This window comes from Ascidiella aspersa, chromosome 5, assembly GCF_963924565.1.
Source record: "Ascidiella aspersa chromosome 5, kaAscAspe10.2, whole genome shotgun sequence".
NCBI classification, from domain to species: domain Eukaryota; kingdom Metazoa; phylum Chordata; class Ascidiacea; order Phlebobranchia; family Ascidiidae; genus Ascidiella; species Ascidiella aspersa.
The window spans coordinates 22,658,229-22,676,575 of NC_139451.1; the positions used below are offsets into that span (position 1 = coordinate 22,658,229).

Genomic DNA, 18,347 nt, shown 5'->3' on the forward strand with positions numbered 1-18,347 from the left:
TGTGCGCTATAATGTTCGTGATAGCAGTGCAGCTATGCAGCTGGAAATCTCTCAAACGTTTTCTAAAAATATTGATTAATAGTACTATTATAATAAGTAATGTAAGAAATCCTCGGAACGACTATTACTGAAATCAGTTGGCCCAATCTAGACTGTGATGCAAGTGAAGGCTAAGAGAAAATCTAGCTACGGTGTGGTTTGAATTTAAGACTTAGGTCACAGCGTGACATTAGCCCCACCAAAATCCACAAACCCTTTGAAACAAAAGGGGAAGTTTCTGAAATGTAGCCATATACTGCTGCAATGCAGCCAACCTCGTACTGACAGGGTTTCACCGCATAGCAGGTCGCCAAATCACTTGCGAACTAGCGTAGAACGTTCTCTCTCCTTCTATTGACAATTAAAGCATTTAAAAAGCAAAACTCTTCGTATTGCATATATAATTTAACACAAAAATCCAGGGACGTTCATTTTCTTCTTCCCTTGTGCTTTTGGCGCTGCAGGTTGGGAGCAGAAACCTTGACCTTACCGGGCATGCCTCGGGAAAGGTCATGGTCCTAAAAAGTCGAAACATAATAAAACGAGATACTGATAAGTAGGGCGATAATTTTTTGACCTAAAAAAATAAGAAATTTTGACCTCAAAAATTAAAATTTTGACATAGAAAATTAAAATTTGAACTAATAATAATATATTTTGACAAAATTTTGAAAAACTATTAAAATACCAAGTTAGAAAAATATGGTGTAAACGGACGTAAAAAATTTGATAAAATTAAACGACGAATTTAAAAAGCTGACTATAGTTTTTTTTTAATTTTATAAACGACTTATATGTAGTTTTATTCGATTCTCACTAGAAATAACTTTGACAAATTTTGGCCCAACGTGTAAATTTTGATAAAATTTTGACTTAAGCGCCCTACTGAAAAGGTTCAAGGACCCTTAGACTTGCTTAAAAGTTACACAACTGCAACCAGGCAACAACAACAACTACAGATAAATTGATCTGCATAAACTAAGTGACCAAGGCGTGAGTTTAAATCTCACCATAGGCTAGTTTTGTCTTAGCTGGCTGCACAATTAAATATTTCGAGTAAAAAGGTAAGCCTTCCTATATGGCACCTAACGTACTATTGATTTGTGCCCTATAAAATTAGTTAGCAGGACTTTATGGGAGTTAAATAACATCCATCCATCTGTTTATAACAAATGATTCAGTTGCTTAAAAGATGTAGAATCATGCTGACATGACATATCATCTGCCTCAAATTAGTAAGACTAGTCAGCCATACCTTAACGCTGCGCAAATGGTCCTTTTCTTGTTGCGTCGTTTCGCGAAGGGACATGAACATGCTGATGGCAGTCTTCGCGGCTGAATAACAAACGACAACCACCGAGGTTTTAAATATTGCAATTAGATATCTGCAGTCATAAATTAGATATTTGCAGTCATATTTACTTTAAAAAACTTTTAAAAAAGAGATGATTTACTGTGGGAGGTATGAATAATGTCGTCAGTAAGTTTTGGCCATTTTTGTTTTCCAAAGTCAGATCACTACATCGAATTTGCATTTACCACAAGGCAGTGTTGTAATGACTTAATTCATCGACTTGACTTAAGCCACTGTTTTAAATGACTTGACTTGAGTCCTTTGACAAAAATGACTAGTCTTTTGGACAAATTACTTGACTTGGACTTGACTCGGGCAAACGATGACTTCAACTGGGACTTGACTTGTCATTTTTGCAAAAGACTTGACTTGGACTTAAGTTGTTTTTCAATTGACTTAGACTTAAGTCATTTAAAAATGACTTGTTTACAACAACACTGCCACAAGGTCATATCGTTACAATGCATAACAACGGTCAAACAATGAAAGACACACACAAACATATGTGTTTAATAACATCTGTGATCTAGCCCCTCGGAAGTTGCTTTATGACCAACGATTATGGCTTCCGTATCAATAGTACACCGAAAAGCCATCGCAGACTCGCCGAATCTGTCGATCTATGATGCAAGCGGAGCAAGCCAGAAAAACAACTGGCCTGCAGTGAGGTTCGAACTCACGACCTCCGGTCAAGCCGGGACCGTCGCTCTACCAACTGAGCTATGCAGGCTCAGAGAGGAGCGAGCCGAGAAACAACCATGCGCCAACACTTGCACAACGGTCAAACACTCTCGCAACCGTTTACCATGAGGTTCCAAAACGAAGAGGGTAACAAGGTGACCGAATTTTTAAGAAGCAAACAGGGCAATGTGTTACAGGACACTAGCGATATCCGATAATATCACTTTAACGGCGATATCCGATGACAATTGGTAGCACCGGTCCTTGTCGGATACCACGGTGCTATCGGTGCCGATCCCACACCAAATTTTTAATGGAATTTCAGTCATGATTTGCGAACTAACGAATAAATTACCTTTGGAAATGCCAAAAAAATGGTAAAAGCCAATTCAGGTCTAGTAGCCTACGTTACCTTGGAAAGTTTCAATTTAATCTATTTTGTTTTTTGGGCATAGTAATGACGTTATTTTGGTATCGGATCAGATAGTTCTGTCCAAAATAACGGGTATGTAAAAAAAATGCCAAGTATCAGACATCCCGGAACATGAGACCATTTGAACAATGACGTCATACTTACCCTTTCCTTTTTTTCCGGAGCCTGGTGTCAGCTTCACCTTGAACCTGCGAAAAAATGCGGCAAGCGTAAGAATGTTATCTGGGCGCGGCATCCAATTGGCAGGTTTATCTGATGGCGCTTTGCACGGGTGATGAATGCGAAGCACACATTGCACTCTGCAGCCGGCAACGCCCGATATGAACAGTTTGTTGTCGGACGACACATTTCCGCGATTAGGCCAATTCACATAAAGATTGAATAAAACGTCGCAGAAAAAAAAGGTATAGTTTCCACCACCATGAGGTTATAGAGATTTTGCCTAATGAAAGGCTCCTTCTAATTTAAAAAAAGTAGTTGCAAAAAACATGGATTGCAATGCGGTATGAAGATATTAGTCGTTTCTTCTTTCGCATCGTTGCGCATATTTGTTGCAAAAAAGCAGCTAAACATCCGCAGTTATTAAGCAAGAAAGGCAGATGAGTTTAGCGAACTTGATGCTAGTCGATGTGAACCGATAATTACCTGCCCAACATCCCTGTTACGCAACTGTTTCGTGATTTTGAAACACAGAAAGTTGCGCACTCGAACAAACTAAAATTCAGGCCAGCGGAATCTTACCAGCCTTCTGGTGACAAGCATTTTTTACCTTTGTTGTGTTCCAGGTTAAATGCTGTTTCGCCTAATAGATTTGTTTAACACATGTCACAAACATAATAAAACTGGTGTAAGGTCACGCGAAGCGGAATTTTTTTGTTTTATGAATATTTTTGTGTGTGTTTAAGGTCACATAATTCAAGTAGGCCTATAGCTTAATCCTTTTTGTAAAATGGATATTCCACAAAAAATTCATTTTTTAAATAAAAGTATTTTTGTTTCCTATTTCTTCGGTTTTCTGGCTGATTCTCTGGCCGACATAATCGCCAAGTCGCCAGCATTCTGTCGTACTGCTAAAATTTGGCAAAAAATCGCGTTTTTAAGCATTTTTTCAATTTACTAACCCAGGTAAGGCAGATCTTGCATGAACTGCCAGTTGCCAATTTACGTTCCATGTTAAAGATTATCAGCACACAAGCGACCACGGTCGACTCCTTGTCTATTCATGAGCCGCAGATAGTTTAGAAGATAAGCGGCCTTCAAGAGATAATCCGATAAATGAACGTTGCATTTCGAGGTCGAACTTGACACGAGTTAAAGAATCAAAGAAGGTTATCGTTCATCCGAGAGAGGATAGGTAGTTTAACACAAAAACGGCGACCGCAAAAGGTGCGTTCAGGTGCTTTGCTGTAAAATCGCACTAATCACGGGACTAGTTTCGGTATCTCTCTTTTTTCCACAATTATGAGTTTCGCAACCTTGTCTGACTACTAAAAAGCAACGAGTTTGTATAATTCCGACGACAATTTTTTAGGATTTGTTTTTCCATATATATAGGCAGATTGCCCTTGGATTGTAACTTATAACAAGTACCCAGTACGGAAAAAAATAAATACCCCCGTCAAAGTTTTTATTAAACAACCATAATGTTCATAGAGCTTCAAGCAGTCGCAATTTTTTACCTGTGCTAGAAAGTGTAGCAAACCAAATCAGTTATGCACATTATTTTTTAAAACCCTGTACTAGAGGGCAGTCAAATAATTTGGATTCCAGCTAAGGAAAGTCGTTAAAAAAGAATTTGTATAGGTAAAGTGGTAAAGTGCATCAATCAATTAGCTATATAACAATAACCATGAAAAAAATCCCATTTTATCAATAAGAGTTTTGGTTAAAATTAAAGATCCTTGAAAATTGCCGCTAGACGTCTTTTCCAAACATACTTTTATGCATGACTGTGGTTTAAATCCAAATTTTCTGACTGAGGCCTCAGCATTTCGAGGGCAATGGAGCAGTCTTGGGGAGGTCACAGGTATATTATATGTTAATCAAAAGCTATTTAAACTTAAACTTGTGGTTGTGTTATGACCAGAGAGCGCCCTTGTGCAGTTCCGTGAATTTTTTTCTAAAACGTGAACAGAGGGCGACAAATCGCTAAGAGCTATGCATGAAAAGGCAAGACATTTTTCATAGCAATTAAACGTGCTAAAATTAATCATTAAAGCACCCTCTCCCCTCCAAAATAAATATATATATATATAAATTCCCCCAAAAAATGTTAAGACTGTAGCGTTTCATATGTCGACGAAACGACTCCCATCCGAGCCTTGTATCTGCGGAGGTTGCCCTACAGTTGCTCACTTGTAGTTGTGCATCGAGTTGTAGGGAGCGCACACCGGAATGGCGAACAAGAGAAGGTCATCGCTGACCGGACAGCCGGTCAAACTGTCCAGGATGTCCACGACCGGGTGGAGGGGAAGATGTTCCTCTTTAAGGATGACCTCCCGCTCTTCGTCCGAGTCCGGATCGTCTTTAAGAAGAGCGGTTTAAATTCGTTTCGGTCGTAGTTAAATCCGCAGAAGAGTACTAATTGTTTTTTTTTTGTTTTTTATGAGTATTTTTTACTAAAACTCCTTGACAAATATTGCATTGGGACACAACAAGATAAAATTCCTATATACCGTCATAAAAAACAACAAAAAAACGGTTCAATTTTCGTTTTGGTCGTAGTCAAGTTCCGCAGAGGAGTACTAATTATTTTTATTTATTTTATCGTTATTTTAATGAACTTTGCATTGCTTTGCGACATAACAAAATAAAATTCCTAAAATCGTATATATTTTACAAAAAACAAACACGTACACAATGTATTTCTACAACTAAAATGCAAGATTAATCATTTTCTTAACTCCAGTTTAGCCGAAAAGCATGTACCGAATAATAAGTTTGCTAACCTTTTATTTTCTCTTGAGTTAGAGCAGCTGTCTCTGCGGGGTTTTCTGCAAAACGCTCACAGGTTTACGAAAACATATCTAGGTTAAAAACAGTGTTTAAGTCAGATTTTGACACCTAGATAAATATAGTTGTCTAATTCAAATAGAGAAAAACACTGTTAATTTTAATTATTACCTAATTTGTTAACGACATGTGTGCTCCAAAACTAGTTGAAATTTGAGTTTTGCTACTTTGTCTAACGACATTTTTAGTTTTTCAATTGGAACAAAGAGATTGAATAAAAAAAAATTCGACGAAACGATTTGTAGGTATATTTTACAGTCTGAAAAGAATACATGTTCTCGTGAAAATAAATTGCGAATTAAACTAAGTTGATTATGAATTAAATAAATGAAATTCTAGTTAAAAAGTTTATTTTTCATATTTCGATAATATGGTAAATCTAATTCTAATCTTAATTGGAAAAACTAAAATGTTCTAATTTTAAATTGAATCTAGATTTGAAAAAGTTAAGTGATCTAATTTTCATTCTAATTTAAAAATAAATTTAGTTATCCAGGATTAAACACTAAATGCTACACCTGGTGTGATTCCAACGACGTCTTTTGAATCTTCTTGCTTTGGCAGGTGTGGTTGGCGTTCAACCAACGGAGTTTTTTTGGCTGCAACACACAAGATGAAAAACACTATATTCTAGTTAACAGTTAACAACAGCAAATTAAATTGATAGCTCAATTGGTACCGCAGTGGCCGAATGTTCCATTGGTTGTGAGTTCGAACATCAAATTGGTAATACTAGCGGATGTTATTTAAAGCACGTATTTAGGTGAGTAAAAAACTTCATATACTACACTTACATCCAGGGTTATATTAATTTATTGGATTTAAAAGTTTAATTAAAAAAAAGTCAAATCTAAATGCATACATAATAAGAATATCAAAGCCCATACAGAAGTAGGTATCATTTTGAACGTTTCGAATAACTCTTTATTCATTTTCAACATCTGTTGAAAATGAATAAAGAGTTATTCGAAACGTTCAAAATGATACCTACTTCTGTATGGGCTTTGATATTCTTATTACGTCTGACTACAACCTCCAACCATTATGCTCCTAAATGCATACAGTATATTACCGTGTTTAGTTGCGTGTTGGTCGTGCTTTCCTTTGTTTTTCTTATTTTTATTTTTGGGCGCATTGGCAGACTAAAAGAAAAAAAAACGAAAGTATTTGTAGAATGTAGATAGACAGACGACCACACATGTTATCTATCTTCTGATTTTAAGTTTTAGTGTGCAACCTATTATAAATTATAAAATACAATTATTGAAACACAGCACAATAGATTAAGGGATAGAAACTTAAGCTGAAAATTTGCTTCAAATGCCAGAAAGTAAGGACAGTGGTCTATTAAAAACAACGCTTCTTGCCACAATATAATGTAGATTTGTCCTACCATCAACAAAAGGCTTTATAGTATATAACATCTAAATTATCGTTGGAAAAACTTCAAATTGGAAGAAATTAAAACTGTTGAGCAAAAACTCTAGCAAGCTTTACCTGCAAAATTTCCATCTTTAATTGTCTTTCTTCTTCGTCTTGGTCCTTATATTTTTCCTTAATTTTCTTTAATTTATTCTAAACATAAGAACAAAGATTTATCAGTCTTTTAAAACCACCGCCCCGCTATTTCCTATTTTCTCGTCATAAAAAACAATGGAAAATGATGATCCCGAACTCAAGGAGGAACAGCAACAAGTTTGCCCACCCGCCATTGGGATTATAAGATCACAAAATAACAAAACAAAAGAAACAAATAACAGCTTTTAATTTTAATGTATAGTAACTTTATTGCCGCAGCATTACTCATGGCATTTTTGTTGGATGTGAAAATGTATAATCCATTAGAACATGATTGACTGCGATTTTCTCTTTTTTATTCTCTTTAGACGCCGATGTATTAAGGTTCTAATATAGGTACCTCGCAAAATAGGTCGACTGCAGCAAGATAAGCGAAAAGTAATAACAGCAATATAAAAAAAAAACTCACCTTTTTTCCGCGTTTTGCTTGCTCTTGAGGTTGATCGTTCTACAAAAAGAAAGTTAACAAAACTGGGTTAAAGTGCCGACTATATGTTTAATGTTTACGCTTTTTATACTACACAATTCCAGTGGAGTTTTGTGCCTAAATCAACAAATATTACCTTGTTGTTTTGTCTCGTTCCTTCCGTTGGTTCTGCGGGATTAGTCTCAGTTTCCTCCGATTGTTCCCTGGCCTGTTTTTTACCCTTTCTTATTTCTCGTTTTTGCTTGGCGGACATTTTCGGCTTTGTTCCCTCATTTTTCACCTAAAGTATATTTTTTCGTAAAAAAACGATTTTAGTTGACCGAAAATCTCATTTTAAAACTAATTGCTTAAATGAGGCATGCAGATAAACAAACTCTTAAAGATAATACCTTTTCCGTTGCTACAACAGGAACTGGAGTGTCGTCGCCCAGAAACACAACTTTTTCGTCTTGCTGCTCCTACGATATAGAAAAAGATAGTTCGTTTGAAATGTTAGCAGTAAATCGTTCAACAACGTACTTATGATAGATGATATATTTAATTTCAATTTTTAATAAATAAATTTACGCGTTTAACTTTAAATAGTTTTTTTGTATAATAAAACTATGATCGGTCGAGAAAATAATACATGTATAAAACAAACTGATAAACTATATTTCTACCTTTGTGAAAAAACTAAAATAGCACTTAAATAAAAATGTAAATCATCGATACTGCCATTTAGGCGCATTGTATAGTGTTTTTCTTAAATCGGTTGTCATAACTTACATCTTCATTTAGCGCAGACAGGTTATATTTATCTTCCGTGCTGTACTGCATTTTCACCGCAGTATCGGGAAATTCTAAGGGGGCACTTTCTTTAACGCCCAATGTCCCAGTTTCTAATGTTCCTTGAGCATCATTGTCAGTTTTGACGATATCTTCAACAATCGTATTTAATATTTTTTCTGCTTCTTCTTGTGAATGTGATCTGCCATCGGTTGCCTGGTTTTCAGGTCGGTTTGGATTTTCAGTATCTGGCTCTTCAATGCCATTTTCATCGTCCAGATCTTAAATCAATACGAAATTAATTGCATGTCGAACTTGACTATCTTTACAAGAAAAATACAATCTTTTTACATGAAGAATAATTTCAGTTTACTATTTCTAAATTTTATGGATTTACTAAACACACAAAACTGTAACAGTTGGCAAAACGGCGTAGTTTATTTACCTAATTCAACATCGATATCATCAGTTATGGTTGATAAATCATCTTCAATCGCTCTAACTTTTCTTTCGCCCTTGTGCCTCCAAAGAGATGTTTCATCAACCTTAAGACAGAATTGGAAAAAGGGTTAGGCTTGTCATTTCATATGGTTAAAGGTAACAATAAAGAACAAATACAATTGACGCAAACTTTCGACAACTTTATGAAATTAAAAAATATCAAGCTTGTAGAAGATATAGAGAGCCATTGTGCAAATGTTCCTAAATAATTTTTGTTAGTTGAAATCTCGTTATTTTTTTATTATTTAAACAAAACAATACACAACGCTACCTATTTTTCTATGGACTGTTGGATATTGGTTTTGCAACCAACTACAACTTCTAAGATTTTCGCTTTAAAGTTTAATAAAGTTTATTTGTATTAGACTTCAATAAGAATAGAAGTCCTGCAGCAATTCTGTTCGCAATAAATAATATGGCTGTTTTAATCAGTGTGATTATGGTGACTGTGGATGGGAAAACCTGTTTAACTGAAAAAAATGCGAAGCTGAAAATTAAAAAAATACTTTTTAGAATTTTAAGTAGCTGCAACCAGGAACAAATAGCATACACCCTTACATAGGGACTTACTTTGAAAAGAAATCCAAACCCATAGACAAGGTAGGAAGGTGGCAAGTAGTTCTTCTTTCCTGTAACAAATAATAAAACAAAGGTGATCGAAAAAGTGTTAAGTTTATATTGAATTGAAATTTTTCTTTAAAATCAACTTCTAATAAAAAGGTTGTGAAGATAAAATATGTTAGATTTACAAATTGTTCATTTTAAAAAAAGAAAGAAGAACAGATATAAGTAATACTACATTATAATTAAAAAAAATTTTAAGTTTGACCAATTAGGAAAAACGTGTTAAATAAATGATATGTTATGTAAGATACAGACCTCTTATAAGAAAGCTTCCCGTGGTTAGATACTCGCCGCTTGGTGCGGTTTTCGACACCTGCTCATGACTAACCCACCAAGCGCTTGTCACAACTTTTGCATCCCACGCAGCACTGTGACATATCGCCATCGTGCCTGCCTCGTTTAAAGTTTTCGGCGGGATAGGTGAGCCTGTGGTAAACATAAAATGCTGTTCATGATTTAAATTATTATTTAAGATTAGCGTTTATATAAAAGCACTTTTTTAAACGTAACTCGAAGCACCTATATGCTTTGGCATGACATCCACTTGATTAGTTAAAGGAAAAGCATGTTATTTAAGTTGCCAAATAATGTAAAACACCTTTCCTGGCATATTTCGTAGATTAGATGATATTGTTTATTTATATATGTCACAAATTTAAAATTATAAGAGTTTTAAGTACTTGGATTAAAAATGAATATTCTTGTTCTAAGGGAGTGTATGATTGTTCTGTAGCCTATCATTTAGGTATTCAGTTAAAATCGTCACATTGTTGCTAGGGAAAAATCAAGTAATATATACAACACAAAAATGACAACATTTGGTGTCCCACATCAAACTCAAACATTCTATAAGATATATATAGCCAAACTATAAATTGACAATGTTAAACCTTTTTTACCTGTAGGGTTTTTGATGATGCAACTTGTTGCACCATGGAGATCAGCATGGACATAAACATCACCTTAATAAAAAGCATTTTTGACAACTAAATTTGATAATTTATTAATACATTCCATCTATATTATATGCAAATGCACATATGTGTTGGTAGTGTTTGACAATTTCGGATCAGAACCGACACACACTCCAAAATTGTAGTATAACTAGGGTGATATGAGTACTAATCTCAAACCAAAATTATTTAAGCCTTTGAAACATTATTGGCGATTTTATTCCAAAAGGCATGTTTCCCAGAAAATAGTGAATAAACCAAAGTTAACTAAACCTTCTAGCATTGAAACAAAATTGGCTTAATATTCTAAAAAAATGATGTAGACAAAGAACAAAGCTTGTCGTACCAGCATTGAGATATTTTTTAACCAGGAGCTCGTTTTGTTGGGCATCTCTTCCACCAATCACAAGGTAATTTTCAGATGAAACAAACCAGAGAAATTTTTCAAACCAAAACACCCTAGAATGGTATAAAACTGGTTAGTACCAAATCAAGGTATATAAATAAAAAGACAAAGCGACGAGCATATTTAAATGGCAAAGTTTGTTAAAAGAACAACTACTTTTTTAAATAGCATACTTTCTTGCTTTCTGTATGTTCTGTACAGCAGCTGCCTCCTTCAGGTTCTGTTTTGTCTTTTTTTCAGCCGACTTAAAGGCCTTAAAAAGAAAAATCATTAAACACTTAATTATATATATATATTGGTATAGGGAATATGTCACAATTCTTTGAAAAGATTGTTGTAAGTTGAGTTTCACAACAATGCAACACAAATGAGGCAACATTACGTCACGGGAGACTAATGCAAGAATAATTATAAAAAAAGTAAAACATTCTCAAGTCAAGAATTACAAAGGTATATACATGTACATTATACAATGTTTTACAGAAAAGTGTTACATCAGTTGGTGATTCTAAAGTTTGGTTTGTTGCCCTAAGTAGGGGAAGGTTTAGTTGGACTTGCAACGACCTAGCAATAGGAAATTTACCTACTCTTGGTTTTCTTGTTTGTATCAGTAAAGGATAAATACTTTTTTTTGCATTTTTTGTAACAATACGTTTAAATACACTTTCAAGGGATAATATTATTAAAAACATTTTATTACTGCACTTAAGTTTACAAGTCGGAAGCACTCTGACACGTACCAGGGAGTCGCTATACAGAGTTTGGGATAGTCTTCACTAGTTTATCAAAAATCCGCTGTTACCTTCTCTGAAGCATCCACAGTTCTCTGTTCTTTCTTAAAAGCCTGTCTCTTCATGTTGTAATAGCGCTGGGCATTGGCGTACGCTGAAAGAGACAAGTCGATTTCGATTTTCTGCGCTTTTGGTTTCACTTTTGCCGCCGGTGCAGCCTCATCATCGGAACTGTCAAGGTAATCCGAATCTTCACTTTCTTCGTAAGTAGGTTCACTGTTGATAGTACAAGAAATACAAATGCAACTTAAAATAAAAAACATTATTTAGATCTTGGATACATGTCAAATTAATTTATGTTGCAGTAGGTCTTGCAAGATTTAATTTCAAACAGTTGTTTCTCTTAATTTTAAAAATAGTGGTTTTTCACTTTGACAAGAAACATAGTGAATTCAGTTACTAGGTCAACATGGTTAGCCATCTAGATGAATGTTCAAATAAAACCGTTTGCTGTCTATAAGCTTATTGAATCTACTGGTCAATGCAGGTACAATTCGTTTCGGGTGAGTGTTAATTGACACGGGTCCATTCAACCAACTGGCGAATTTTTTTTGTCAAATCTTAGTTGTTTATGTTAGACATACTGGACTCAATTTGGTAATATAAAACATTATCTTAAACGCCAAAGATTAGAGGCAGATTATTATCAGAAGGAATAAAAGAACTATGATCTGCGAGGCCTAATGTTCGAAAAGAATAGTACACGGCAAGTTAGAAAAACAATATATAACAATATCTATTTACACCATATACAGTTTATGCAAGTGTTAGACATTCTAAACAGGTAACTTGAAATGCAGGTTAAAACTCAAAGTTGGAATTACGTGAGTTTTGGACATCTTATTAATGGTACCTAAGAAGCAGGACCATGGAGTTCTTCTCCAATCTTAGGCTTTTGATCAGAGAAGCAACACGGTCGCCCTTTGCCTGTGCTGTGTGAACCAGTTGTTTTATTTCATTCCAGTCTACCTGATTGGCAATCGCACTGCACACAATTCTGATTGCTTGGTCTACCTGAAAAAGGTCAACATCTATTATCAAGTATCTGCAGTGTGCACTGTACAGTTGACTTGTTAATTAATAGTATGTAAGATTTTATTCTTTAATTAGAACCATTTAGTTTCATTATAAAAAGGTGGTTTTGTTGGGTATTCAAATATTAAAAACAAAAAATAAATAAATCTTGCAAATGCAACACTGTTTTAAAACTAATATTAGAAGTATAAAAATCTACAAAATAAGTTATTGTTTTTTTCATTTGACATCATAAAATAATTAATCGTTAAAATCAGTGCTAACTCTTGAACTCATGCATAAATAATATGCAGCTAAAACCTTTTAATGGAATGCTTAGAGCAGGGCGGAAGATTTTTTGTGGGGGCATTTTTAAATGTATGTCATACCACAGCCTCATTAAAGCTTAATCAACAAAATTTAATACTTGAAAGCATACAAGGCGCACTGAGAACACAAAAAAGGTTCAGACATTGTCAATGCAATGCCATTTAAGAAGATTTTGACCTGTCCCTCAAAAGCATATTTGACAGAGTCTGAGTCAACACGATCATTAATGTTATTTGAATACCATCAAAATATTCTGGTTTTCATTTTTGGGTGGAAAAGTAAAAATAGTATAAAACACATTATAGAAATTTTTGCAAATAGGGTGAATTTTTATGCATTTGGGAAGATTAAATTGACAGTTTGTGATTTGCCATTTCCCCCTGGAGCTACTGACAGCATGCTATGCTAGTGATTGGCAACTGTAAACCGTATTTTTAACAGTTTATTTATAAAAAAATGTAAATAATACCGATACCCGCTATTGATTTTTTACATATATATATACCGATTAATTTCTGTTACTTAAAAGTAACGTCCAAATATAAACCAACTTAGTAGTTTAAGCCGAATACTATGTTAAATCAGTGGGGTTTAAAAATGAAAGCAAACAACAAACTTGCAAGTTCAACATGTAGGAAATTTGTTTGTTTTTAGAGAAACACTTTTAGTTATTTTCAATGTGAAATATCAGCAAAAATATTGATCCAAATTCACTGATACTGTTATATGGGTAGAAGCAGAATATTGGCCTATATCAGTGTTTCCCAAACTTTTTTACACTAGTGCCCCCTTGGGCTCAATATTATTTCATATCGACCCTAATTTTGCGTTACAGTAAAGTATTATATTAATCGTTGTCTAACATGTCTTCACTTTCGTATCGATAAGCTGTCAGTCATATTTTAGGTTGTCTAACATACATTCACTATTGTAATTTATACATACATTATTTCACCAGATTATGTCATTACCAGGAAAAATTCATATCTTTCTGCACCAACACTTTAAGCCTTTTCTAGTCGCGGGCACCAACCAAACTCATAAAGGTGTCTGTGGGCCGCACAAAATGTTAACTAAGAAAAATGTTAGAACAACTGTGAATCAGGCGGGCCTCGGATTTTTTTCATCCATTGTACTAATGAAAAGTGTAATAGTGTTTGGTAATGTTTTTAAGTCCTGGCGCACCTGGCGAGCGAAGCGAGCGCTATTTTTTTGTGGTATACCGGCATTTCTTTTAAATTTCCTGCTAGTTTGTATTACATTAGCAAAAAAAATAAAAAATGTTAAAAAATATATGTCTAATATTTTTGAATACATTTTTCGTTTGTCCGCGACACACTTGGCAGCCTTCCACGTCCCAATGGTAAAGAAGCGTTGATCTAGTCGAAAGACAGCATCAAAACGTAAGCAAACTGGACGAATAAAGATAATTTGCGCGAAGCGCGAAATTTTTTTGTCTGTACTAAGTTAAAATAGTCAAAAAGTATTTAATATGGACTCGTGTCTAGTTGTCAAAGAGGCGGCGGGTAGAGGGCTGTAGATTGGCGACCCCTGCTTTAAATATACAAACATTTTGCCGTGTATAAAACGGTGAAACGCAACAGAAACCAGTTCATCTTTACATAAGAAAGCCAATTATTACGTAACAATGGTCGGGAAACTACTACAAGTTCGCAGTACGGCAGTTGCCATTTAAGGTAAAAGTTACCTCTGTCCTACAGTGTTGTTTGTTACTTTTGTTATGTGAACTTTCTATAAAATTTTGATGTAAGTACTTTCATGTAACGCTCCCTTATGTGCGTTCAGCGCCTCCCAAATCATGAAAAGACTCAAAACGCTCCCTTGTAACTCGCCAACGCCCACAAGGGGGCGGTACCACCCACGTTGGGAACCTCTGGCCTATATTAACGACAATCTGATATATATATATATGCAATCTCTACAAAAATTAAAAAATAAATTTTTATAATTTAAATGAATATTACAGAATTTGCCTTTTCATGTTTCCTATAGAAAATATGTTCATAACAAATTTTACCACTTCAAGGTTCGTTTCAATTAGTGCTGCTTTTATTTTGTCTTCCTCCTGTATTTTCTGCAAGCTGCTAATTCTGTTATCATGGTCGCGCTTTACGTTGTCCAGTTTCTTCAGCGCAGCCCGTTCAAACTGTAATGCCTTCAGATCTTGCTTTTGAGATTCCAAGGAACCGAAAAACTCATCAACAGCCTAAAGAAAATTAGTAAAAAATTTAACTGGCATGATTCAAGCAAAAACACATTCTTGGTTTTATATCTTGTTTTATTCAAACTCATAAATCGAAACTTCAAATTAGTGATTAAAAACCTTGTTATACGAGTTATATTCCAGGTGCGGTTGAGAAACATGTTGGGAAAACAGAAATGGCTGGAATTCAACATTGGTTAGGAGTTCTCCATCGGTTTTCTTGTCCCTTTTTTGAATGATATAACCCTACAAAAAATTGGGTCATATAAAACACACAAACGCATTGAAGGCAAAATACAAATTATAAGGTTTTAGCAGCAATTAGAAACTATATACTGTATTATCAGGATTCAATGCAAATTTTCCACATTAAAAATAAAGGTTTAAATGTGACTGCCTTAATGGAATACAAAAACAAACAATAAAAACTATGAAACACTTAGTTACCTTACACTTCATAGCTCGAGCATCGGTCATGAACTGTTCAGCTGTCTTTAAAGAATTATGGAGCTTGGCAACATCTAAGTTACATTTATTATTTATTTCATTTAAAAATCTCAAATTGTTAAACAATTTGTCATTAGGTTGTCACCTTCAGGCACCAAAAAGTCTGCACCAACTTTTGCGTTGGCTGAAAATCCGGCCTCAACAAGGCAGTGATCTATCGCCGGTGCACCATAAGCTAAAAAATGTATAATTGAACACAGCTCATTTATCACATAAAATACATCAACAAAAATATATTTGGCTGATAAGTTATTAAAATGGTAAAACAAAAATATAAAATTGTATATAGTACTGTATTTATTGCCTTATGTACAATATATCTTTGAAACCTATGGGTTACTACACGCAAAGTGTCTTAAAGATTTTATTATTACTGTTCAAAAATAATAAAATACAACTATCAATAAACTACTCACGCAGAATAGTGTTTAAAAATCTCTTTACCACACTGTCTTTTTTGGCACCTTGTAGTATTTCAATCAACCTGCAAGAAAACAATTAATTATCAGTCTTGCTTTTTGTTGCTATATTGAAACATACTTTTCCAAGGTTATAAATTCTTCCTTTGGCCGTGCTGCATGAACTGGGTATTTTTCATGGACGGCAAATCGAACATCATCATTCTCCTAGTAATGAATGCAAAATTCATACTTTAATCCATACATAATGTATTGTATGAATTAACCAAATTATATTTCTAAGAAAATCAGAAGCATACAAACCTCATTGTCTTTTGTATCCTCCTTAATTTTCAAATCTTTACGGAACCTTAAAAGGTTAAGAATTGTATATTCACAGTCGGTAAGTGCAATGTTTCCCTGAAAAGAGAACAAAACGTAACAAATGTGCCTTAAACGGTATGCGTTGACAGCGTGGAGCGCTCTTTTATTATTTTTAAGGCGTCCTACAAATGCCAACAAAGTTTTTAACCTCTGACCCTTGCATTTAAACTCATTATAACGAAACTGTAACAATTGACAATGAATAATTTTTAACTTTTATATTGCACAGTTCGGATTTACTTTAGGGTGTGGCATACAAATGCTGGAGTAGGTAGCTATGTAGAACTTAAATAGAAGCCATAAAAAATAAAAAAAAGTACAATAACTGTTATCGTAATTTGTGAGCCATTTTGGAAAAAGGCTACCCACATGCCACTCTAAAGTGAACAAAGCCTGCACAATCCAAATTTTAGAATTGGTCAGAGTCAAACAAATTTTTCCTATCAGTACAATAAATACAATCCTAAATTATGTATAATTTTGATATTAATAATGTAAGCATTATAACACGTTTTGTTTATGGTGCTGTTTGTCTAGTTGTTTTTTATTTGTCATTTTTTTAATGGTTATTGTTTTTTGATTGACTTTGTGTGCAATACAAACATATAAATGCGATAGTTTTCCAGCAAATATCCGAATGAATCTCAACAAAAAGCATAAAAACAACTATATTAAGGAATAACCAACTCTGTCATAAAGTTCAATGATGACGTGGTAGGCAGCCTCATTAGATCCAAATTGTAGATCAACTATCCGATCGATTCCAAGTTGTGTTGCTGAAACTAAGCGACGACCTCGCAAATGTTTCCTGAGCTGGATTTAAGAAAGTTTTTCATAAAATAACACTTGTCCAGGGAAAAAATATTTACACAAGACTTCTGATTTATTCAGCACATATAAACAGATTCATTTTACACCTGTCTGCATTTAATATTTTGTGGCCACCAAAAATTAGTAAAAAAAACAATTCGCCAAAATTCTATGCCAAACTTTTCACTATATATATATATGTGCGCAGGCCATTTTTGTAAATTCACTTGGTAAAGGCACTGCAATGCAATCAGGGTTTAGGCTACTAGTGGACCTTACTTAATAGATGAGTTGTTCGTTACGTTTAACATACACTTGTAAAATAATTATGACCATCCTACAACTCCTAAGACCTAATGTAAACAAAAGCTTCAAACAATCGCTAATTGACACCCACTCGTCCGACTGGGGAGTGCTTAAAAAGCTAAAGGTTGACCTACTGACCTCCTGATGGTTTGAGTTGTTTATGTGCGAGAAATTATGCCATTTATCATTACAAATTCAACAGGCCTAGCATATTTCATGCCCAGTAATGTTACTTGAGGACTTTTGGACAAGCATTTAATTTCAAAGATCTTTTGAAGAAAGGTACTGGAGTGCAGTAGGCTGCTATACCCATAACTTTAACACAAAAGAGCTAAGTTTTGAAAACCTTGAATGAAAAACTTGATGGCATTGAGTTTTTGGGCCAATCAAACTCTGACCAGTGCATTCTTATTCCAGATTCAACTAGTAAAATGGCCTTCACATCAGGTCTATAAACAAAAGCAAATGTGTTAAATAAAATTTAGTTTAGCTAAACAAAGGTGAAACTTACTTTGCTAGCTTAAACAAGTATGTTTTGCTGTTGATGTCATAGACATTAGCAAGTCTCATTCCAATCAACCTGCAAAAAGGAATAAAATTCAAAAGTTTGTAAAAATATGTTTTTAAAAAACCTATTTTGAAGTACAGATAATAACTGTGCACATACTTATCATTGATTTCAGAAAGGACAGCACATATGTCCAGGGTGCTAAACCGCGTTTTCATGATTCACTTTGGTTTACTTAAAATACCTTCTACTACATACGACAGCTTTACTCCTTTACCATTATAATATTATCACACTGA

The 18,347-nt window shown here is 34.4% G+C and overlaps 1 protein-coding gene across 1 annotated transcript; it reads right to left on the bottom strand.

The window, feature by feature from the left end:
- Positions 1–257: 257 nt before the first annotated feature.
- LOC146145440 (ribosome quality control complex subunit NEMF-like) lies at positions 258–18,345 on the bottom strand. The gene is made up of 31 exons (XM_083390400.1): positions 18,208–18,345; positions 18,052–18,120; positions 17,887–17,989; positions 17,112–17,237; positions 16,365–16,460; positions 16,183–16,268; positions 16,059–16,126; positions 15,728–15,817; positions 15,583–15,656; positions 15,256–15,381; positions 14,950–15,138; positions 12,421–12,581; positions 11,579–11,783; positions 10,950–11,029; positions 10,717–10,829; positions 10,317–10,379; positions 9,673–9,843; positions 9,364–9,422; positions 8,738–8,837; positions 8,293–8,573; positions 7,914–7,982; positions 7,661–7,804; positions 7,507–7,545; positions 7,017–7,094; positions 6,592–6,661; positions 6,038–6,118; positions 5,456–5,500; positions 4,863–5,031; positions 2,652–2,695; positions 1,295–1,374; positions 258–557 (listed from the first exon to the last, which is right to left on the bottom strand). Exons 1-31 carry the CDS (start codon positions 18,264–18,266, stop codon positions 468–470), a joined length of 3,228 nt encoding a protein of 1,075 aa, XP_083246526.1. The 5' UTR covers positions 18,267–18,345; the 3' UTR covers positions 258–467.
- Between the last annotated feature and the right edge of the window lie 2 nt (positions 18,346–18,347).